The sequence below is a fragment of the Lonchura striata genome, chromosome 1A (assembly GCF_050655825.1).
Source record: "Lonchura striata isolate lonStrDom1 chromosome 1A, ASM5065582v1, whole genome shotgun sequence".
NCBI lineage: Eukaryota > Metazoa > Chordata > Aves > Passeriformes > Estrildidae > Lonchura > Lonchura striata.
This window is the reverse complement of record NC_140741.1, coordinates 29,230,877-29,255,933: the sequence shown is the minus strand read 5'-3', so window position 1 is coordinate 29,255,933 and position 25,057 is coordinate 29,230,877. Positions and strand designations below refer to the sequence as shown.

The following is a 25,057-nucleotide window of genomic DNA, read 5'->3' as shown; positions in this document are numbered from 1 at the left end:
GTCTTCTGATAATAAACCTACATATTTTTGTTACCATTTTGAATCCTTTCCAGAGAATACTGCAGTCATGTATGTTGTAAATGATCACTCTGAGTGAGATGGGTGGCCCTACCTTTGAAGTCATACTTACTTCTTAGGAACTGTTATTATGTGTTTAAAGCGCTGAAAGTGAATGTGGTGTTGAAAGGATTTTTTTTAAATGTATGAAATGCCTCATTACTCTGAGCAATAGCTTTTCCTATTTGCTTAAGAAAACATCTTTACCTCACAGAAATACTGAGTGTGTTCCATACTTTGTGGTTTTTTGCACACAGCACAGTTATATCTCCAGTCTCCACATATGGAGAAAGGATTTTGCAGTTGTGCAAATAATCAAATTAGAAAAGAAGTTTGTGAAATTTGAAAGGGTATTTTTGGTTAATTTTTGTTGTTGTTGTTGTTTGGATTAGTTTTGGTTCCTTGTTTTGTTTGTTGTTTTTAGAACAAAGAGAACCAGACCCATAATGTTTACATACAAGTGTGTTGCAATAAAATATAATCCCTTAGCAGTCCAAAGGTGAGTTTTATAAATGCTGTGTATTGTACAAGATTGGCTCATCTCGGTGCTTATAGAACTTCTTGTGTGGACAAGGGGCATAAAAGAGGATCCTTGAAAACCTCCAGCTCTCTTAGCAGGGAAGGATTGTATCTAAAATGAGATTGTGATTTCTGTAGTCAGGAATAAGAAACTTTGTCCAGCTGTTTGAAATTAATGGATTATTAGAATTAAATGACTATAATTAAATAAGTGCTACCCATTTATTTCTTACTAATTTCTGTATTTTTCAGGGTTCACTGCCAGTTAATGAAACTGTTTGCAAGGGGAATTGAGGAAGACTGTAAAGATGAAGCTGCCCACAGCCAGAGTAGCATTGAACAATTACTATAGACATTGTTCCTCCAATGGGGAGAAGAAAAAAATAGAAGCTCAAGGAAATTGAGTAAATATGCATTTTAGTCAAATTGACAAGTATTTTAAACTTCTAGATTTTTTTATGGCTTCACTATAATTTTAGATATCTTACTGTATTGTGTCATTTTAGAAAAAAACATTGCAATCATTAAAATATATATTGGAGCAATGTAATCTGTTATGTTAGAAAAGATGGGCCTGGCCTATATCTGTGTATTCATGATGACTGATAAATTCTCTTTGCTTTTATAGAGAGCTAATTTAGTGGTTGTGTTGCAATAATATCTAAATGTTATGAAACATTGGACTTCCCACTGGCACCAAGATAAGACATTTTCAGTGTCTGAGAAGATGTTTTCTGCTGGGAGTGTTATGTAATTGTGTGTAGCTTAAATGCTGGATCACGGTGTTGTCATTAGCTTTTTTTTTTGTTTGTTTAATTATAATCTTTCATTTTGTAATTCTGACAATACCTTGCAACTTATCAATGCAATTCAAACACACATTCCTGGCTTTAACTAATAACAATTATAGTGTACAGATATTTGAAAAATAAAAGCACAACTATATACAGGTCACACCTCATCCTATATATTCTGTCTTTGAAGGTTTCCTTGCATCATGTGTTTTGGGATTGTAAAAGGTTTTAGGACTATTTGGATGATACCAAATACCACACAGTGCAACTGAAAAGTCTTGCAAGCAAATTGCAGGAGTACTTGTATAATATCAGGAAGGCACAGGAAAGGCAAATATAAGTATGTTCTCAAACACCAGCAAGTTTTAGTTTTTAAAAATATCTGATAACTTATTAAAAGCTTCCCTCTTCACAATTCTCTGGACATTCTACTCCATATGTTAAAATGTCATTGCAAAATAAGATGTTGAAGTCTTAAGTTTACAAATATGATTTGATGATTGAAAATCCTTAAAATAATTTAACTAAATATGAAACAAAATAATTTGCTTTGTCAAGCCAAGGGAAGAAACTGGCATGTGACAAATCATGAATTCACTGTGCTGATTTTTTTTTTATAACAAAAAACATTAGACTGTCATATAGAGCTATTGAGTGATTATTTAACTTGTATATAGTTTTGTGTATTGTGGCACGTGCATGTTTTGTGTCTAGGGCTTGGGCTAAATTTTGCTCTTCTTGTACAGGCTTAATCCTGTTTGAGGACAGAAGTTAGCTCCTGTTCTGTCTTTTTTTAAGTGTTTCTTTAAGTTTAAAATAGTCTTTAAAACTTAACTTTATATGAGGTTTTTTTGTTTTTTTTTTTGCATCCAAACAGCTGATGATTCTGTATTCATGTCTATTTATTGGTACTTCTGTCATCCAGCTTGTGTTAGATTCATGTCTCTCATATATGTGGTCAGTGTAAGCCATGGTGATTGGTCATTTCATTACTGAAGCACTTGAATATTGTTATAAATGGCAGGTTATTTTTTTTTTTCTATTAAAGTTATTTACATTCCAGTTTTACGTATTACAAAAATTGTGTTCTATATCTTTGCTACAAAGTATTACTCATATTGCTCTATATGAAAAAAAAGCACTTGCAATTTATATTTGCCTCAAGTACAATCATACAAAGTTTAGGATCTTTATTTTGTTATATAATATTTCAGGAAAATACTTGAATACTTTTTCCAAAACTACTACTCTTTGCTTTCCTCATTAATGCAATGAGTTGAAATATTTATTCATCCAGTGTTTTTCTGACACTTCTAACACAGGTGTTACATATAATGTATTTTTAAAGCCATGTTTAATAAGTGAAATTGTACTTTTGAACTAACATCCCATTGAAAATGAAATTATGCAGTTCTACAAATGTGAATATTTTTTGAAAGTGTCATTTGTTTAAAAATGTCTATGGTTATTGTGGTTAATCCATGAATATTGTGAGAGTACCCAGACTGCGAAGTTACAGTAATTCTTGTGCAGAAGGTAATGGTGCACACTCAGCTTCCTGACAGTGAGGGAGTTTGAGGCATTGCAGCTATCCAGAGCACATTCTTATCAGTGAGAACTGGAATAAATAACCAGCTCTTTCCATTAGTTTACTAGCAAGTCATGAGACCCCTACTTGAAAAATGGAGACTTAATCTCAAAGTGAATGTATATTGAAATGCTTTGAATATTTGAGTATCTGCAACTGAGTGCTTAGTGTTTCCAAAGAAAGCCACAGTGAGGGTCTCCTCTCTGAGAAAAAGCCACCAGAAAAGGATGAAAGATCATGGTATAGTATGGTAAGGAAGCGTGAAGTAAATAATAAAGGTATTGCAACATAATAAAATTTAAAGGTCATAGGTAATAGAAAAGCTGCATAGTTGCATTTGAATAATCCTGTTTGTAGCATATTAAACTAGCAAAGCATCATATGTGAGTTGTATGACATGTCCAGTTTATTTTAAGAGAGCTGTGTAAGTAATGTCTTCTTACATTTTAATTCTAGGGATTTTTTTTCTCTGAATGTAATCTTAGTATGGAAATTATGTATAGGAAAACCAGCTTTGATTTTTCTTTTTTCCCAATCTTGCTGGCTTCAAGATTAAAAAATGTGTTCTGTTTTATGACACTAGGGCATTTCATTAAAGAAATAAAACTGCATTGTACAACAGCACATTGGTTTTCTTCTTTTCACAACTTGATTTGAAAAAATCTCAGTTTGGCAGAAATCTGGCAGTAATATGCTTAATGTAACCACTGTGAGTAGATCAAGCAAAGTGAAGATCAAACAGAGTGAAGCAATTCATAACCTTCCAGTTGGGTTGATGACAGCTTTATGGCAAGTGTGAGTGTGAACAAACACTGAGAGTGCAGGAAAGCAACTAGTGAAGCTGCACTTAGATACTAAGCATCTCTACAAGGGTAAACTGAATGTGAAACTTACTATAATGCAGGTATTTAGAGTTGTAATTATTGTGGAAGTAAAAGAAACTGCTGTTCTAAGAAGGGTAAATATATATTATATTATAAATAGTTTGTTAAATAGATGGGGGATCTTAGAGTTTTGTTGCAATAGTTGCTACAGATGAAGCACGTATTCTAAGAAGTAAAACATGTTCATTGTATATAAGCAATGCGCACAGAAGGAGAACATGCTTCTCAGCACTGCAGACACTTGTGCTTTTGCAGTGTGTTGTTTTTGTGTGGCAAGGGTTTGGTAGCTGGGGGGCTGCAGGGGTGACTTGGATGAAGGCAGCAGAGGATGCCCCCGTGTCACACAGTCATTTCCCCAGCCAGCTCCTACATGGACCTGCCACTGGCCAAAGCTGAGCTCACGGGATGGCATTGCTAAGAACTTCTGTGATAAATTAGGAAGGGTAGAAGGTGCTGCTCAACAGCTGTGAAAGGAGTGAGTGGAAAATAAACATCCTGCAGACACTTAAGGTCAGTGAAGAAGGGAGGAGGTGCTCCAGGCACCAGATGAGATTGCTCTGCAGCCTGTGGAGGACCTCACACTGGAGCAGGTGGATGTGCCCCCAGGAAAGCTGCAACTCATGGAGAGCCCATGCTGAAGGAAATTTCCTGGCAGGGGCTGCAGCCATGGAGAGGAGCACATACATGAGCAGGTATTTTTCACATTAACTGTGGCCTGTGGGGGATGCTTTCCTCCTCAGGAAGGAGAAAGAAGTAAGGGAGAGAAAGTGTTAAATTAAACTCGATAGAACCCCCACTTCTCCATCCCCCTGCACTGCTCAAGGTAGGGGGAATGAGGTAGAAGAGTCAGATGTGAAGTTAAGCATAGGAGTGAGGCAGAGAGGGAGGAGATGAGGTGGTGCATTTAGGTTTGGGTTTATTTCTGTCTTACTCCAATATTAATTGGCAATAAATTATATTCATTTTCCCCAAAATGACTTCATTTTGCCCCTGACTGTAATTGCTGAGGGGCCTCCCTGTCCTTAGCTTGACCCCTGAGCTATTCAATCATTCTTTACCCTGTCCTGACAAGGATAATCTAGAATCAAAAATTTCTCCAAACATGTGTCTTGCAATTAAGTATTAGAATAATAGAATCTTAGAACTTTTAGGTTGGAAAAGACCTTTAATATCATAAAGACCAATCCTTAAACCAGCACTGCCAAGATCATCTCCATAAGGGCCACATCTACAGGTCTTCTAACTACCTACTTTTAACTATCCAGGGATGCTATCTCAGCCACTTCCCTGGACAGCCTGTTCCAATCCTTGATAATCCTTTCCATGAAAAAGCTTTTCATAATACCGAGTCTAAGCCTGCTCTGGCACAACTTCATAGGAACTTAGACTGGAAGGGACTTGAAAGATCAAGTTGAGTCTAAAGCTTATACTCAACTTGAAGCCATTTCCCCTATTTCCTCTTGTGCTATCGCTTTTATACAAAAAAGGAGACTGACCCCCACCTGGCTACAAGCTCTTTTGTGGTAGTTGTAGTGTAATAAGGTTCCCCTGAGCCTCCTTTTCTCCAGAATAAACACCCCCCAGAATAAACGTCCCTCGGCAGCTCCTCACCAGACTTGCACTCTGGACACGTCCCTCAGCTCTATTGCCATTCTCTGGACACGATCCAGCGCCTCTTCTAATGAAAGGCCCAGAACTGAACACAGAATTAATTTCCCTAGAACTCCTGCCTTAATCTCCATGAAGTAAATGAGTAATAGGAGTTCATCACTTTTATTCTCATTAGTGACATTGTTCTTATTTCGACTTTTCAACAGGAGAGTTAAGTAATTTAATAGATTCTAACCACCGTTTAAGTTGCAGCAAATTAGTTCTGTCCATAGTGAACAGTCTTCTCAGACTTCTCTTGCCCACTTTCATGTACACGATCTACATCTCAAAAAGGCTTATGCATGTTCTTAATTAATACATGACTAGTCCAATTAATTAGAAGGGGGTGTGGCATTCATTCTCCAGTCATGCCTTTCAAATACTTTGCAATGAGAGGATTAACTATTTTTTTAGTCAATTTCCTGCTTTGAGAAATTATGCCTAATATGTACTTGCCAAAATTTCCAATGAGGTTGTTTTCAAAAAATGTTAGATCCTTTGTGACTCTTGCATGTCTGAAAAGATGATTTGCTCTTGTTGGTAGCTATTTTACCTAAGGTGCAATTTTCTGGCTTTTTTTATAGAAATCCTCCAGCAAGAAATAAAATTAACAGATTTTTAGTCTCTTTTTTTCAAAATTTCAGTAGTATAGGACAGGAAAAATATAAGCAGAAAAATAATTATTTATAAAGGAAAACCACTGAACAAATAGCAGAAGAAATGAAAATTAAAAAATCAATGAAGACTAAATTCTGGAAATGAACAACTGCAAAATAAATATTAAAAAGAAGAAAAATAAAAAATAAAACAAAATATGGATTTTTTTTCCCCATTTTTTCTGCTGGAAAGCTTTGCCTGGGTACATGTACTGTAACTGCACAGTAAAGCTAGCACTAAAGGTTTGAGTAGATTTCTAGAAGTTTAACTATTTACAACTGCTAGAGAGAATAAAAGCTTCATCACTGTTATGAAGACATATTTCTAAAAAAATGCTGTGTCACCCTCTGTATTTCCACTCACAAACTTTACCATAACAGCAGCATAGCTAGAAGAGCTGCTAAAGGAGAACTGTAAAAGCAGCTTTATGCTTACCTGTAGCAATGTGAAACATTCTGAAATGACTGTTCAATTTAATCTCCCAAATATTGTTTTTCATGTTAATATTTAGCAGCTGTATTTTAGGAAAGGGGAGATTGCACAACAAGAAGAAATGCTAGGTTAGTGTTTCAATGCTGCTGAGGTCAAGGTGGTGGGATAGCAACTCACCCCAGCGAAGGGTCTGTCCCACAGATCTTGTAACATCAGGGGAAGTCCCACAGAAAATGTTTCCCTGAAGAAATACCTGTGCAGTTCCTAGAATGTGTTCATCTAATCTGTTCTGAGCTTTCCATGATGGATATTCAGCAAAGCAGATCAGCTATCAAAACAGATTTCTTAAAGGTTTTTAGTTAGAAAGTCGTGGTTACTCAGCTGAATCCCCATTGCTGTGTTTACACACGGGCACAGAGAGCACTTGTCTTTGGGGAATTCACTCCCCGGGCTATTCTGTTGCCTCTCAGTCTCCTGTTCTCTGCCTAAACAGTATTACTATTCAGACAGAGAAGGAAAAACCCTACAATAGTCAAGTACTTATTGATATGAAAACCTACTTGAAGCTGATTTTTGTTTACCACCAAAGAAGGGGCTCTGAGAGAAGAAAGAGAGCTGCTACTGACAGGGTTGCTCTAGAATGAGTAGCTGCATAAAGCCTTCAACCAAATCAGATACTGTTTAGTATCTAGATACCATGTTTTCATAGAATGCTGCTTAAAGCTCTGATGGATGCATTTAAGGTAGACATTTCCCCTCAGCAATACCTATCAGATAAACAACTGCTCTGAGGATTACTCTGCTGGTGGATGCTGCCCTGCTCCTAGACCAAAGAACAAACCAATAAGCTCTCAGATAGTTGCAGTCTCCGATTTCCATTGTGTCTCACAGTGTTTAAATTTTCTATGGAAACCAGGCAAAATCTAAACACCTGCGTGTTGCCCTGGTTGTAATTTTCTAGTAAAGACTTTCAGAAAATTCTCAACACATTGGTGGTTGGGTTGGGAAAGAGTAAACATAGGCATATTCTTTCACCAGATCAGCAGACAGTATATTTGTTCTCCTCTGTGTGCAGGCAAAGCTTTGAGCCAACAGAATAAATTGTAGTTTTTGCTGCATTAAAGAGTTTACAGACTCAGTGGAGGAAAGTGAGGTGGGGAAGAAGCACAAGGTTGCTGCTTTCTGTGCTCAGGGAGTCCATCCTGAAGCTTTTGTGGAGGGAACACCAGGCACTAATGCATGGACTAGTGCAGAAGAGGGATGCAGTGAGCAGGAATATCCAAAGATCACTGGCCATGCAGACTTGGCAGTCCAAACTCACCCACCCAGTAAATAAAGCATTGCACCATATCTGTGTCAATTGCTCAGGCTTGGGTCTGAAGGCCATTGCTGTCTGCCCTGCCTTCATTTGTTGGAGGAAATTTCACTAGTTTGGGATAAATCTGTGCTGTAACACTGCTATCAGAAAGCACAGCAGGAATTTATTAGGAAAAGTGATTGTGTTCAGTGTTTTCACTGGAGCTAAAAGAGAGGAAAAAGGAGGCCAAGAAAGGGTTGTTGGTTCACACTGCCCATACTGAAGTAACCCAACACAATGCACCTCACATTGCACATGCAAGGGGAATTGGAGGCCACGGCTGCTTGCACTGGTTTCTACCAGGAGTTCTGGTTTCTGCCTTCCAGCAAAGCTACTGAGATACCAGAACTCTGTTCTCCACTTGGCATGGGCAGTGGCTAAGGGACTGAATGTTGTTCCCATTTGAAAGCACACAGAGCTGTATTTGAATTCTCTTCAGTTCCAGGACACTGCATTCATCCTGCAGTAGTGACAGCCAGAGCTTCCAGTGGAGTGGAAAATGCCTTCCTATGCTGTTAATGCAAGGTATCAGTGGAAGGAACTATAGTTACTGTGGTTTTAGTGTTTTTCCCAAAGCCACTCAGGTGGGAATGCATCTCTGTTATATTCAGAAAGATTGGGCAACTCACATTGGGCCATAATGACCACTGCTGTGCCCTTTCTCCTGACATCAGCTGATGCCTTAGACAATACCAACAGGCTGTGGGCCATGTGAAGGTGTAAGCAGCTGACATCCATCAGGAAATGAGGTGGCCGTAATCTTTGAGCTGGGGCCTCAGACATTTTAGCATATTGTTGATGACTATGCAGTTGTTCTCTTTCATCCACATTGAAATGTGTGCTGGGAAACCAGGAGGAAAAGGTGGGTATCTCCATGGCTGGGCAGCTGCTATGGGTGAGCAGGGGTGACCTGTGGCCTTCAGGAGCACCAATGTGGAGCATGCCTGGCAAAGGACTTCGTGTTAGGATGTGCACGGTGTTGACACAAGCCATGCTCTGCCTCTAGATGTGACACTGGGAGCAACAACCAACAGGGAGCAGACAGAACATCTCCTACAGAACAGAGCAGAGGGCAGAGATGGTGTTAACAGTGTCTGTAATGGCCTTGGTGACTGCACTGCAGTGCAACAGAGCTGCAGGGGCTGAGCACGGCCAGCTTGCTGAAAGCAGTGAGGCCTGGAAGCCAGTGCACTGGCAAGTCAGCTCTTGATCTAAAAATAAAGCATGTGTAGGTGGGTATGTTGTACTAGAAAGGCTGAAAGGTCCTGATGCAAGTCCCAGATCACTAAGACATAGTAAGCCTGATCTCATGAGTGGTGGCCTCCAGTGAGTTACTCACACTCCATTGATTAAATAGTGGCTGGGGCAGCATGGCTCCTGAGATGCTCTGGGGCACAGCATGGTGGCTTTTTACCTACCCAAAGCTCTCTCCAAGCTCCTGTTTGCTAATTTGTTTTTCTCTTCTTGCAGCCAACTAAGCCTTGAGGAGAAGATGTGTGAGGAGCAGCTGAGGTCACTTGGTCTCTTCAGCCTGGGGGAGACTGAGGGGAGACCTCACTGAAGTTACAACTTCCTCATGAGGGGAAGAGGAGGGGCAGACACTGATCTCCTCTCTGTGGTGAGCAGTGACAGGACCCAAGGGAGCGGACTGAAGCTGAGTCAGGGGAGGTTTAGTTTGAATATTACAAAAAGATTCTTCACCCAGAAGGTGACTGGGCACTGGAACAGCTCCCCAGGGCAGTGGTCACAGCACCAACCTGACAGAGTTCTAGAAGTGTTTGGAGAATGCTCTCAGGCACATGAGTGACTTGCAGTGATGCTGCTGTGCAGGGCCACTGTTGGACTTGATGATCCCTGTGAGTCCCTTCCAACCCAGCATATTCTGTGAACACCAGCCTGTTAAAACCTCCTAATGAGCAGGAAGAATACTGACACTGGAAGGCTGTTGCATCATGACCTTTTATACAGGGCAGCAGGGCCTACAGGGTGCATGAGAATTCAGGTGGAAGAGCATAGCCTTGTCATTTGTGTTTGTGTCACATACCAGGTGACACGGCTGTGTCATGGAGAGGACTGGTGCAGTGAATTAAGTGACTGAAGAGCAGCCCTACTGCTGCTGCTCCTGTGGCACAGCATATTTTTGACTGTGAATATTTGGGAGCAATTTGACATGGTGAAATAATTGTGACAAAGGTGTATTTATTTTTGAGGTCTCTTCATGCAGGTCCACTGGAAGACATGCTTGCATTCTTGGATGTAGTCCGAGACTTGTAAATAACATCAAATATTTTGCTGTAACCTCATTTTTCTCTGTTCAAGAACCTGTCAAGATCTTGTTTTTCCATCTTGGCTGACACTGCTGACACAGTGGTGTCAGCACAGAGAAGGCTTGCCAGCCCGAGCAATGCTAAACATCTGTGAACAGCACAGTGCTCAGATGTCACTGCCTGGCCTGCCTTGGCACAGACGTGCCAGGGGAAAAAGGCTCAGCCCGTGCTGAGTCTAAAGGATAACCCTTGAAAATGACACATCCACAGAAAATGGCACTCAAGTTTTGCCCTTGGGTAGAAGCAGATTATTTTGCATACAAATATGAGCGGATGGAGACAGCACAGAGAACTCTGCCTATGGCTCTCCCATGTGCACTGATTGAATCTCTGAACTTGCAGTCTACAGTAACTGTATCAGAAAAATTGCCACTGTCTTTCAATAAGGGCAGAAATATAGCTTTGTTTTGCTTTTGGAGTCTTTGTATTACAAATCAGTGCCTATAATCCAGGAAAACAGAAGATTATTTTTAAGTAAAACATGGAACAATGCTATTACATGCAGTTATATATGTCACTTGTTTTTCCACACTCTAAGATGCAATGGAGAGTTCTAAAGTTTAAATAATTTTATGATAAAGAAACCTTCTGGTATTGTTTAATGATTCTGCATGTTAACGTACTTTTAAATCTACCTTGCTGCAGTAACTGGTATTCAGAGTTCTAAGTCTGACCTGATCCTGCAGCTCCCTCTACTGAAAATTAGTTCTCTAGAAAAGAACTCCACATTTCAAAATACAGCAGTCATTTTTAAGGTAGTCTGGCAACTCCATTTCCTATGGCTCCCTACAGATGAGATTTGCAGTAACGTGTTTCAGTTCAAATTGCACATCACTTCACACCAGTGATTTCTACTTTTAATTTTCTTTACAGGATTCAATGTGATCACACAATGATAGCTGCTTTTCCTCTCAAAGAACTGAACAATTTGAACAATGTCTTCCTTAAAAGGGATAGAAACATGTCAAGCAGGGGAAAAGTACAATCATACATTTTAGCATCTGGGACCCTTGTTCATATACGAACTTTCTCAACTCAGCTGAATTTGCCTCTATTGCAAGTGTCTTGAGCACACTATTAAATAAAGATGGCTTAAATATTTGTTTCCACCAGGTCTCAGGTAGTTCTAGTTCTCACTTTGCTCTGCCCTAAGCAAGTGTGGACAAATATCATAAGTAGAGAAAATCAGCTGCCATATCTGTTAGGCAGAGAGCCTGCAAGGACAGACCAGATGATCTGTCATTTTCAGTCAGTGCCATGAGGTGTATGGGAGGTGGGAACACACCTGATTAGATCTGGTGTGATTTTTCTTTCCCTGCCAGCTCCTGGCTCTTGGACTCAGCCCTGCTTTTTCCTTTTATGGCCATAGCAGTATTTCTGAGCACTCCTGGTCTCCCCCAGCTTTTCCACTTTCTCATTGCTGTCCTGACTTTCCACTATTCCCATTATTTTGTTTCACTGGCCCTTTCTGGAATTCAAGTATGGTAGCTGTATTACTGGCCTGATAATACTGCTCTCTGTTCCTTTGGTTTCCTTTTCTCCACCTTTGCACTCAGTCTGGCTGCCTGCTACTCCAGCACACAGGCTATCAAGCTTTTCTCTATGTTGGTTTCTTTTCTAGAACTCTTCTGTTTGATTTTGTGATGCAGGCATGTATCTGAAGCAAGGGACTCACTTACTTGTACATCTCTGAGAAAAGATGTTTGACATCTGGACGTGTCTTTGGGTACCAACGGGTTTGTTACCTTATGGTAAAGGTAAGGTCTTTAAGTCTTATGGTAAAGTCTTTAACACTCTTAAGAGTGTTTTTCTGCCTGAGCATTTGAAAATTCTCCAAAACTCTTTTTATCAAGGCGAAATACTGATGTATAATAAATTAATAACAATAGCAATAGGAAAATATTATTTGTTATGCATAGTTCAATTGCAAATAAGTGCATGTTCCCCATGGGAGCATTTAAAAACCAAGTATCACTGATATGAGGCTACATAACGTCACCATTGGGGTAAGGCACTGTCATGTTCATACTTCTTTTCTGTCTAAAACACTAGGTAAAAGAAGCACATTGCTGTGAACCGTGAGCTTTTCTTATTTATTTCTACATTAAAACATATCTCCAAGGAAACAAAACTACTGTGAGGCACTTCTAAGGTATTTGTTCCCTCTCTTAAGTTTCCAACAGCTGTCTTTATTGAAAGCCTTTAAAAAAATAATGATTTCTTTAGCATGTACAAGTATGAACAATATAAATGTCAATATTTATGCTCTAAATATTTTCTTCTCTATGGCAGAGCAATGATATATGTGTAAGAGCAATTTTGCAGAAAATAGGGTGGAGTGATTTCAGGACAAATGTTCCTTGCATTTCTTACTATGAGCTGGCTTGTTTACGATGGGATCTGTAATCCACACAACATGTGATTGGAGTGCATCCATCCTAATGCTTGTAACTGGCTTTCATCAGAAGCCATAAGCTGGAAAACGGCTGCTCCTGTGGCCAAAAGGGCCATGTAATCTGTGTTTCTGTGGGCACCTTTTAATTCAGGAGTACTGAGATCTCTGGGGCCTACAGTGGGAAATGTTAAGACAGAACACAAATCTACTGAAAAGGTAGCAGGAGAAGCAGCAATCCCTGGAGGGAGCAGTGGAGGAATAATACAGAGCAGAGCAAACTACAGGCTGAAACCAGACCTGAAGTTGATGTATCCCAGCTCAGGTTCCTGGCTGAGCCCATCTCAGCCAGTGGCATGCTGATTACAAAATCCAAACTGACTGCGCTTTGGAGCCCTTGGCATGTGACCATTCCTCTTCAACAGCCTTACATAAATGTTTTGAAATTCAGCTGTTCCACAACAGAGCCTTTGGCTGTCAGTACCTTGCTGAATGCCAGAGGGTTTCCTCCTCTTCTGAAGGGCAAAGGGACAAGACATGAATGGCAGGTCAGCGATGTCCTCGGCTGATGGAAATCATCTCCTTTGACCTTTAACAGAGCCACATCAGTTTACCACTGAAAATCTGCTGCTCTGCCTAGCTGATATTTATGTTAAATCCAAGCACATATCAGGAAGTATTGCACTGAAAATCTGAACAGACTTTGTCCCCAAGGTATGACCTCTGAAATTGTGCTCTGTCCGATCTAGTAATGAAGTAACTTTTTATTCTAATTCAGTGTACTCTGAACCAGAGGAACTAGTCTAATAGGAGTGTTAGGTTTATTTCCAGCTGAGTTTTGAGTAAGGCAAATTTGCATTTTCTATTGAATACACAAGGCCATCTAAAGAGAGGAGAGAAGACAGTCTATTGACATTATGTAAAGGCGGCATATCAGTTTAAAGGGTTCTGTTTGCCTAGAAGAGTGTGAAGGAGACTTTTTAATTACCTGTCTAGGGTTGACAAAGATAAACACCCTGTTATTATTCTATGTATTTGCTTGTAACTCAATTAAGGATGTGTACTTAATTGTATCACCAATATAAAGAAATAAGTGTTAAGGTGTTAGAAAGCTAGAGGAAATGAGATGTCCCTCAAGAAACATGAAAGGTCAGGAAGTAGAGAAAGCAAGGAAGCATAAAATTATGGCATTGGTATTCAACTAAGATCAGAAGTGAAGGGCTGTGTTATCTGAATTCCCAATTGTAAGCTTGAATTGTGGAGTTAGCAGAAAAAGCAGAGCAACACGGCACAGCAGAATGAACTAAATCAAACACGTCTAGCTACTCTGACGGTGGTAAGGAGAGCTTATGTTCTCAAGTTATTTCAGTAACATTGAATCATCCCTGACATATCTACAAGATTTGCTGTCTTCTGTGTACACCACTCCTGAATGATAACATTTAGCAAATGGCACTGAGTGATCAGCTTGTTTCATTTTTCTGTTTCCCCATATTAATTTTCCCATTAAAAATACAGAAGCAACCAAGGGGATGAGTTTAGGGGTTTTTTTTCTCAAATTTAAGATTAATACACATGGCTGTCTGATAATTTTCATACGTGTCCCTTCTAATATGCTTACTCTTTATATGGATTTTGACAGCCTATACCATATAAATGAAACTGGTTTAGCCCCACCTTCACCTTACAAACATTAGCCTTGTCATTTTTCACAGCAAGCATAGAGGAGCAGGATGTATTTCCCCACAGAGGTGCATTCTCTGGAACTGTGGCGCTCAGGAACGTGCTGTTCCTGCCAGCATCAACAGAGAGGTGTGGTCCTAGCCTGCCATCCCCAAGGTGGTGAGAGGAGGGGTGACACAATACCACAGCAAAGCACAGCCACAATACCACAGCAGGAGAGGCAGTGCCAGACCATGGCCCACAGTTGCACCCCAAGCTGTTGTTTTAGGAGCAGGCTCAGAAGAGCAAGTCATTGGTGACTTACCATTTCTGACTCTTTCTGTGGGATCAAGTGTTGTCATTGGTTCAAGTCTGAGGAGGGTAGAAAGCAGTCAGAGGACATCACTTGGCCATGTTGGGTGGGATATGGCACTTCTGGGATGCTCCTACAGCAGAGAACTGAGAGAAAAAATTTTCCCTTCTTGTCTCCTGTCAGTAAAATATCTCGGTCTAATCTTCCTTTTGACAGAGCTGACAATATAAACATGTTCTTTGTAACCCCTGGAGGCTTTTCCAGCTGCAATTTATCATTGAAATAGTTTGATTAAACTAATTTTACTCTTTATAATTTTTTTCTTAAATTACCTCAGCACTTTCAGAGGAAAATGTGGGGGTTTTTAATCAATCTGACAGCTGATTGTTTTGAAGGTTTTTTTACAGCATCTGACACAGCTGACACCACTGTTTTTATCATAAATATCTGCCACATTAGTTTAAAACGGTGATTAAAGCTGCTCCACATGCTGCTGGCAAGGCAGCTGGACCTGTACGAATTACAATAATAACCACAGAAGCTCCTTCCTGAGAAGAGTGCTGTTTCTGTAGTTGTGTCAGACAAGTGCTGCCTTTTAAGAATGATTGCTCTGCTCTAAATGACATTTTTGTCTTTCTCTTAGAAAAGTAAGTTATTTATTTTCCTGTGATTTTAACTAAAGAACACTATCATCCCTAGAGAACAATTTTGTTTTTCAGCACAGGATCAATTACTTTCAGCTGTATCAAGTGCCTGAAGAATAAAAGTCTGTGGCTTCATGGGTTTGAAAAATGCCTGCTCTTATGGACTCCTGAGCTGGATTCTCCACGGCCCTTAGCAGACCCACAGTCTCAGAGGAAGATAGCTGGTGGTCAGTGCTCCCTTACCATTTGCCATTTGTGAGGAAGCACATACATAGCTGGGACATGGTTATACCCTGAGCTGGAACAGGAGATGGATGTACAGGCCTATGATGCCATCATTAAAATAGAAGAACTCTGACTGGAAAAACTGTTTTCATACAAGGCAATAACCACAGAGCCATAGAACTGCCAGGTTTGCAGGGACCTCAAAAGACCATCTGGTCCACCTTTTGTGGGAGAATGAGACTAGATTACATGGTCTGGCATCCTAACCAACTGCATCTTGAAAACCTCTGACAGCAGGGACTTCACCACATCTCTGGGGCTTTTTTTCCAGTGAATGAGTGTTCTCACTGCAAAAAAAAAATTCTTTCTTCTGTTGAAATAAAAGCTCTCCTGGTGCAACTTGTACCTGTTACCTCTGGTCTACTCCATGAGCTGCCTTGTAAAGAGAAAGGGACATCCATGCTCTTTGTAGCCATCCTTTTAGTACTGGAATACTTAATGAGATCCACACTGAGCCTTCTCTTCCCTGGGGTTTAAAAACATAACTCCTTCAGTCATTCCTCAAAGGGCAGGTTCTCAAGTTCTTTGCTCATCTTCAGAGCCTTCCTTGGGACCCTTTCTGTGTGTTTCTTGAATTATTGGGACAGAAGTGAACATGGTACTTCAGGCATGGCTGATAAGTGCTTGGGGCATTCACAGACATGACAGGAAAGCAGCACACGAGGAAATGACAAACTCAGAAGGAACTAGAGAACTTCTGCTGTGTTCAGGGGTGAGACACTACTGACCGCCAGCAGCTTGCATGTCTCAGAGACATCTCCAATCTCCCCCCTCTGCCAAATTTCTACCAGCCAGCTTCCCATGCACTTGGGTAGGCTGCACCTATAACAATGCTGGCAGGACCCTGTCATGTCTTGGAGTGTCCCTCCCTCTTCTGAGCAGGGAGTGATGGCACCAGCTCCCCTCCCAGCAGCTGGCATGGAGCATGAGCTGTAGTGCTGCCCTGCCCAGAGCAAAGAGGTAGGTGGCTTTGGTGACTAAGTTGTGTAATGCCATGGCCACTGCCCAGGTATCACATATATATATGTTTTTTAATTAGACCCTGATGCTGGAGCAAGGAGAAGAGGACCACAGAGCTGAAGACTAGATGCCTTGTCAATGGCAGAGTGTATCCCTGTGCTGATAGCTGATTCCTGGAATGAATCAGGATCACATTGATGAATGATTCACTGAGGGAAAGTCTTTAAAATGCAACTCATAAGAACAAAACATGTATAAATGCATGTTTTTAGGCTCATTTGCTAGATCACGCCCTATTTGCTAGATCAATCTATAGTTCAGGATGACCAGAGGCATTTTTACACTCAATTCTTACCCTATTGAATAATTAATATATTCTTTGTGCTAGAATCCACAGAATGGTATTAAATGCATAAGACTATGCTATTCCATCTACTCATGCCAACATCTGGGGGGGGAAAAAAGCAACAACTCCCAAAACCAGAATGGTAAACAATAACAAAACAAAAAATAATGTTATTTGTTGTAATCTGGGTCATTCTTCAGTTCTTACAGGTTTAAGACAAAACACATGGTCACCAGCTAGAGCCAACATTCTTGGCTTATGTTCTGCTAAAAATCTATTTGTTGCTGTGCCCTCCCATCCTTTAATGGTACCACACTCCAGCATGAGCTTCCCAGTGTCAGAGCCCACACAGACCCAGATGAGAGCACTGGGATTCACAGCTCTTTCCAGAGCAGCTGCTTTGTTTGAGTCTTGTACTCAGCTAAAATCTCAGTCACCATTGTCTCAGTTTGTTTACGTCACCTGGTTTAGAAAGTATTTGAGATAAAAATAATAGCAAATATTTTTGGCAAATAAAATAAATTAGATTGGTGTAAATATGCTGGTTGACTGTGCTGCCAGGGACCCATTGCACTGGGGAAAGCACTGTGGCTGTGGGGCAGGATGATGGTTTATGGTCTGGTGGTGCTGGCCAGGAAAGGGTGGTGACCTGGGCTGGGGAGCAGGAGAGGTTGTACCTGGAGGCACACACAGCAGGAGACAGAAATCAGGTCCTGAATGTAAGCTGCCATTCTTGGCCTGGTGCATTTACCACTAATTCCTGCTTGGAGGACCTACAGGAGCAGACTTGGGCATTGCAGGAGGCTCTTTGGTTGTTAAATCCTCTGACTTTCATCTACAATCCAGTTTTCAGGTCTCATGGACAAGGTCTGCATCAAAAATCTTAGGTCAAGTAGGGCATGTGCATTATGCAGTGCCTTTGCAATGGCCTTTAGACAGGCTGTCAGCAGGTTTGCTGTCACCACCTCTCCTGGGATGTCTGTGAAACCTACTGGAACCATTCTGGCCTCTGGCTCTTTTCTGTGCATGCCCAGGCTGATGACTGGTACTGGTTAGTGCGTGGTCTCTGTGGGAATTTGTGAACGTGCCCTGCAAGTACATCAAGAAACGAATTTGTTAGCATACCCTCTAGCATGAGGCCAAAATTAGACCTTGACTTCCTTCCCCTCCCATAAACTTGAATTGGTGAGCCAGCCCATGGTTCTGTTTCCACCTTTGGACACTATGACAGCATTGGCCAGCTGCAGTGACTGGTGGTAGTGTACACACGCCCCCCAAATTTCTGTTCATGTCTCCTGTCCTGTGGCAGTCAGTCACAGCCCACTGTCACTGATTCAGTCTGAGTGACAACTGTGACTGTTTCTCCTCCATCAGCCCCTTCCACATAAATCCTCTCTCCTCACCTCCTCCAAACTCTCTGACATGGCTCTCACTGCTTTCTGGGAATGCATGCAGGCAAGACTAGCCAGCCATCTCCCACAGCTTCTGTCCTGGTGGGACCCCCTATCTGTGTGGGTGGCTTGTTTGTGTGTCTTGGAAGGTGAATGCATGGGAACTTCTGTCAAATGGGGAAAAAAGCCCAGGGTGGTTTGTAATGGCAGAACATTTCATGATACAGTATACTGGGGGAAGGCTTGTGAGTCATGCATGTGGGTTGAGGTATGAAGCTCCTGTGTGACTCTGATGCATCTCAGGATGCTTCCAAAGAGGATTTCTGCCTCTCTGGGTTCTTCTATGGTGAGTGTGTGTGAGGAGTGGGAAGCTGAGTATGGAAAACTCTTTATTTCCTTCATAATCACCAAATATCCTCCATATTTTTCTCCTTGTCTTGTCCCCAAGAGAGTTAAAGGGGGAGTTATTCCCTTACAGCTCTCCTCATTCCAGGAGAGTTAAAGTTCACAGTGTGCACGTGCCCTCATTAAAAAATATGGGAAGCCTGAAAACATGGGAGTTAAAACATGGATAATGGGCAGGATCCCAGTAACCCAGGCTGGGTTGTGCTAGGGACTGCTCACCTCTCCAGAGACTTGTGCTGGAGTAGCACTTGAGGCTGGGGAAGGCAGCTTGTCAGGCAGCCCCACCCCTTATTTAGGCTTCCCAAGAGATGGGTAGGTGTGGCTTGGCTCTCAGGTGTGTGGCCAGCCCCTGTCCCCTGTCCTGTCCGAGCTGGGCGCCTTCAGTGCAGCATGAGAAACAGGACTATGCATCCCTCTGGGAAAAGCAGGGGATGAGCGTGCTGGGTGATGGATGGCACATCTTGCAGTCACCTCTCGGGCATGAGGGTGTGATCTAGCAAATGAACCTAAATGGAGCTGAGTGGCTCGAAATAGTGTCTGGACATCTGGGGTGTTATTAGCAATCCAAGGGAATTAGATCTGCTGTCTGGGGCAATTGCATCATTACTCAGTGTAAGTTCATACCCAGAGGGGGCAATTCACTCTTTGAGAGACCTAACTAGGGCAAATGAAACTCAGTTACTGGGCTTATAGATAATTAATAATGCTCTCAATACATTAAGGCCATTTTTCTCTTTGTCTTTTATTCCAGGAGAGACAACCTTTATTATTTTATTAATTTGCTTGTATTAATTTAAAAGTAATTCACGTACAGAGTAGACTGCTTGTGATATTTCTTCACTGCCGATATACTTGACAAAATGGCTATGAAAGCTTGCCCAGAGCTCAGAGAGGGAGAGGCTGAGCAGTGGTGCTGCCAGCCCAGCCGACCATATGAAGATGCCAGCATCCACCCAGCTTTTACCTAGCCTGGGGACAAATCTGCCCTTTGGAGGAACACAGCAGAAATATATTCTCTCAAAAATATTACAATTATCATGGGCTTTCATTGATTCTGTGAGTTTGCATAAATTGGGCAAATAATTCTATTTCCTGCACATTCTACCACGCCTTGAGGGGACTGCACCATTTGAAGGTAAAAGGGTCAGGACTTTACTCCTTGGTTTTGGGTATATTATGTTATTTTAGCTCATAAATTTTCATGACTTTGTTTCTGTTCTTAAAAAAAACATTTCATGTGGATGTTTTGACCTCACAAACCAGCAGTCAGTATTACTCCCTGAAGTGTCTTGAAAGGGGTGGAGGGCTGCTGTTTTCTGTGATTTTTATGGGAGTTTATTACTTGACTGCAGTTCATGTCTGGCTAATACATATTTTCTCCACAGCCTTCACTTTCAAAACAACTTTTTCATTTGTTCCCCTTCCTTAAAACCTGTGCTCAGAGGGTTCTATTTATGCTTTCCACCTCCCACTGACTGTATAGGATAGTTCCCAAAATAAAGTCAAACTCCTAACTGGACATGGATGGTACTGGTCATACAGGTGTCCAGCTGTGGACTGTTTTGTGTAAGAACCATAATTTAAATTAGCCAAGAAAACACAAAAATGCATCATAATTTAAAAAAAAAATTAAATACTTTCAAGTGACAGGAACAAAGCAATTACATAATGACACACTATTATAACAACAAAGTAACAAATATTTAAAATTAATTAAAAGTATGGAAGGAAATATTAGAATCTAAAAAGAGAGCTGGAGAGCTGAGGTGCTGTTTGCAGCAGCTGGATGGTGTGCATTGCTCCTCTCCCAGCATGAGACCCTCAGAGTGTGCTGGGGTGTGGATTGCGAGTGCCCCTCTGTGCTGCACTCCAGGAAGAGAAAATTAAATATGTTGTCAGACACAATTAAAAATAAGAAATGCTTATCCTTCTTAATTAGACTGTTGAACACTTATTGCCAGCCTCCCCCAAAGCTTAGTGTTGAAAGCAAATTATTTTGAGAGCATTTTTAATGTAATGGTTTTACAACTTGCTGAAATCTTTACCTCTGCTTTAATAAGGCTGGTGTCTTGAGACTGACCAATCAAGCTCAGCCATGGAAGAAGGCTGACATAGAATTTAGGCTGCACAACTAGCAAAAGCATTTCAAAGAGAGCAATGGCCTTGGCTTCAATCTACACATTTCTTCTTGGCAACTGGGAACTTCCCCTATTGTGGTAGTGAGCATATTAAAGAGAATGCTAATGGGAAATCACATTTGAACTGTGATTGAACTGTTGCTATATTCTGGTAAATGTAATTTGCATTTGTATTATGTTTTCAGTATATTTTATATCACTCTGCTAAATCAGAAATCCTATATAAAATCTTCAAATGGGTAACTTTGACCTTAAGCCTCTCACCCTTCACCCATGGCATATCCAAAAGGAGCTGCTCAGAGAGTATTGAATTCCAACACAACTGTTTAATAATAAGACCATTTTGGTACTATGCTGTTCATAAGTTTACATGATTTTGAGTTTGTTCTCAGAGTTTCTCATCAGAGAAACTTATTTAAGTAAGCGCTAGCAGCAATGACAACTGGCAACTCTAATTGCAATTGACAGAGTACAAGACAATCTTTTTTCTTCCTACCAGATGCTTCCACTGCAGTGTGCTCCCGCATCTACTAATTCCTGCCCCCGGTAGAACTTATTAAGACGTGTGCCTGTCATTTGGTATATCACAAATATCTGGCAAGACATGTAGAGTGTAGCAATGTGCAGCAGGAGTGCCAGTGCAAACAGCCTCCCTCTGTCACAGAAGACTGCCTCCAGAAGTGAGGAATGACGTGGGACCAGTGCCTGTCACCCAGGCAAGATGATGGATCTGCAGTGGAGGCAGTCAAGGGTTTGCATCCCAAAAAAGGGATCCTTGCCCACACACCGTTGGGCTGATGTGCTCCTGTGATCCCCACACAGTCGTGTCTGTGCCTTCACCACTGGAGTGTTCTCTCAGACTCATGCTTGATTAAGTAGCGGAGGCAGACAGGATGATCTGATGACTGCTGCGGTATGACACCACAAGGTAAACTGGCTTGATGTTTCTGTTCCAGATAAATCACAGCATAAGATTCTGTCAGCGTGCACAGATATTTTCTCCCATTTTGCTTCATCTGTGTATGAATTTTTGTTTAATGTCACATTAGCTTGCCTTCAATGTATAGAATACAGTGACCTAATTTTTGCTGCCAAGCACAAGGAGGGCAGAGCAATAAAGGTGTTCTGTTGGGGAAGGAAGCATATCATATTTCAAAGATCCTGGAACATTCCTGAAGTGGAGCAAGGCGATAAGAACAAGAAATGGCTGCACACTGATAAGGAGGTTGGTAGTGAAACCTTGCCAAGTTGAAATGTCACATCATTGGGAAAATGCCCAAGCAATGCCTCATCAGCTAATTGTGAAATATTTTCCACTTGTCCCAGCTGCTACCTACTGCAAATGCTTACTAATGAATTCTGGGAAGCATTGAGATATGCAGGTCTACAGATCACATTTGCCCAGTTTTGTGTGAATACAAATCCATCTGGGTAAGAGACACATGTGCTGGTGCTGATGGAGAGGCAAAATTCCCTTACCTTTATTCCTTCTTCCTAATAAGCCTACCCCAAACTATATTCAAAATGCAAAATTTAAATTGGAATCTAGAGCCTTATGAGCTGCTGTTTATTCTGTTTCATACAGAATAAGAATTTGGGAAGTCTAGTGGAGCTATTTTGTGCCTTCTGGGGAAGGAACAAAATGTCTTCTTATTTATGTGCTGCACATAAAAATTAGGACGTTCCTGATAGTTGTGATAATTAACCCTGTCCATGAGCTTGTTACAGAGAAACAACCAATCAACCAGAAAACAAAATTAAAGCAACCTACTTACAAAATTTAGGAGAAATCTTGGTAGTCTAGTTTTCATATCTTCCAATTTCAAGAGCCAAAAGCTTTTATGATTACTAGTCCAGATATTTTGAGCTAAGAATTAGCTGTAACATTTCAACAATGGATTTTATATGCTAGAAAATAATTCATACTTTAAGGGTCAGATATTTTGAAGTCTTCTAGAATTGGGAGACTGGGAATTTTTCCTTTCACTTGGCATAAAAGTTTCTATTTCTAGCCATATACAATGTCGTATATATGGGACATTAAAGTTCTGACATTCCTAGGCGAAGAAAACTTGTCACTGTCATAGCACTGATTCTTACCTTTCTAATAGCTCACACAGGTATCATTTTATGATAAACTCTCTGTCTGAAATAAAAAAAGAGGAAATATTAGCTATATGGAGTTGTTCCTATTTGGGGGCTGTTGAAGTAAAAGCTAGGTGATCAGGTTTGAGAAGCAGATAAAGTGTTCAAAGGTGTATGACAAATTCCAATATAAGATATCTCTGTAGGTCAACATCTCAAAATGGCCATCTCAAAATGTGCCATTATATATCATTGATGAGATCTGTGTGTGAGCTCTGTTGATTGAGTGTCAAGGGACTGAGAGGCAGCAAATACAAAACTCAACAGAGGCAAATTGGTCTAGTGCAGTTGAGTGGTAGGTCCAGCTTCCCTGTGTCCATGTCCCCAGCCTGGAAAGGAACTCGTGGCCCCAGAAATGAGCCCAAGTCCCCAGGCCTTACTCCATGATTTGAACTTGTGGGGTTCAGAACTCGTAGGGATCGGGCTGTGCTGTGTCCCATCAGCACACCAGTCTCTGGGAACTCAGCAAAAAGCCAGGCTGGAGTTCCACAAGACCCATGTTCATCCCCCAGCCCCTTTGCTAGTTTTTACTAATAGCCTCATCAGTCAGGAAAAGTTTGAGGAACCATTAACAGCTGTGCCAAAAGGGTCTCCCTGGGTCAGGATTGTGTGAGACTGTACAGCACAATCTCTGCCCCAAATCACACCCAAGAGAGCTCAGTTGCTGTATTGATTAGTTGTTTACCCTGCTACTACATCCATCCACTGGGGAGGGGAAGGCAGAAAATGCATATGGGCTTTCTTTGCACTGGCTGATGCAGATTCCCTGTGACAGTCAGGGTGAAATGGGAGAAATTATTTTGTTGTGCTAGCTTTTGAGTGCTAAATGCATACAGAATGCACCCAAGTTTTTAATTAGTTGTTATGATATCAGGAAAGTAAACATGTAGAAAGTAAGTATATAATATTTAAATAGTCATGTCTCCAGACTTTTTGCACATATAAATATACCCCAGCCCCCACAGCCTTTACTTTATCTGCATGAACATACTGCATTTGATGGTAATGTACTCCCTAGTTTGTTCTTCCACTGGTTTACATTTCCTATAGCAAATTTTTCAAACATGTAACAGCACTGTAGTGCTTAGGCAATTTTTTCCATTGTCTGGGCATATTTATCAAGTGGAATCAAGTATTGATCATCTGTAGAGAAGATCTCAGCATTCCTTCATATTTTTCAGCTGGCCAGCTGGAGGGGAAGTTCATTTTTATCAGTGAATTGAAAGCTGGGTTTGTGTTCCTGTTTTTAGACAAAATTCATCAGGCTCTGCGGTAGCAGGTTTGTAACAAAACTCAGTCATTCTGCTTGCTTTTCACAATGGCTGCCATTGATTTATTTGGCTGTTTTGTTTCAAATTTGGCACATCATGTTTTTATCATACTTAGATCAAAAGAGTGAAAGGAGATAACTACTCTGTATGACAAAGATTATTTTAAGATTCTAAGACTAAGTACTTAATACATTTTCTGTTCTTTTCTTTTTTAGCTGCATGTCAGCTAATTCAGTCAGAACAAATTTCTGTCACCTAAACATCTCTTGCCAGGAGTATTCTGCCACTTTCAGGGATGAAGATTTCCTTCCCAGCATGATTCACAGGCCCAGCATCACACCAGTACTGCTGACTGGTGCTGCCTCTGCTCTCCAGCCTTTGCTGCTGAGGTCCTTATTGCCAGAGGCTTTTAAAGAATTGTGAATTCTAAAGAACTGTGGCTTGCATCACTCTAATACAGCGAATGTGTTACTATCTCTGCTTTATAGATGAAAAAATAAAACTGGAGAGAAATAGGAAATTCACCTTACTGGATAACCTGTGTGGAAACCATAAGTGCGTCTCATGGTCCCCTTACTCTGTGTCTTAACCATAGGTCCACCATTGCCATTCATTTCAAGGATGTATTTATTACTACTGCTGCTAATGCCATGTTGAAATGATAGAGGAAAACATTCAATCTCCAATTTTTCTCCTTCTATCCTCTATATTGCAGTGCAAAGGACTTTTTGGATGAAAAAAACTATCTGAGAACAGGTGTAACAAACTGCTCAGGCCTTTCACAAGGACAAACCTGCATTTCTATAACATGCATTCCATGTGATAATTCATCATATATTT

The 25,057-nt window shown here is 40.9% G+C and overlaps 1 protein-coding gene and 1 long non-coding RNA gene across 4 annotated transcripts in view; one reads left to right on the top strand and one right to left on the bottom strand.

Annotated features, from left to right (window-relative positions):
- The window catches only part of CERK (ceramide kinase), a 43,588-nt gene extending 40,006 nt beyond the window's left edge, over nucleotides 1-3,582 (top strand). For all 3 annotated transcript variants that reach the window (XM_085570416.1, XM_021524819.3, XM_085570415.1), the window contains exon 13: nucleotides 829-3,582. In XM_085570416.1, coding sequence (XP_085426542.1) covers nucleotides 829-928 — 100 coding nt within the window. In that variant the 3' untranslated portion in view covers nucleotides 929-3,582. The remainder of the gene's footprint in view (nucleotides 1-828) is intronic.
- LOC146763424 (uncharacterized) overlaps nucleotides 3,471-25,057 on the bottom strand; it is a 48,719-nt gene continuing 27,132 nt past the window's right edge. Inside the window, exons 1-3 of the long non-coding RNA XR_014952374.1 lie at nucleotides 22,902-25,057; nucleotides 14,645-14,778; nucleotides 3,471-13,246 (exon numbers count right to left, since the gene is read on the bottom strand). The exon at nucleotides 22,902-25,057 is cut by the window's right edge and continues 27,132 nt beyond it. This is a non-coding gene — a long non-coding RNA (uncharacterized LOC146763424). The remainder of the gene's footprint in view (nucleotides 13,247-14,644; nucleotides 14,779-22,901) is intronic.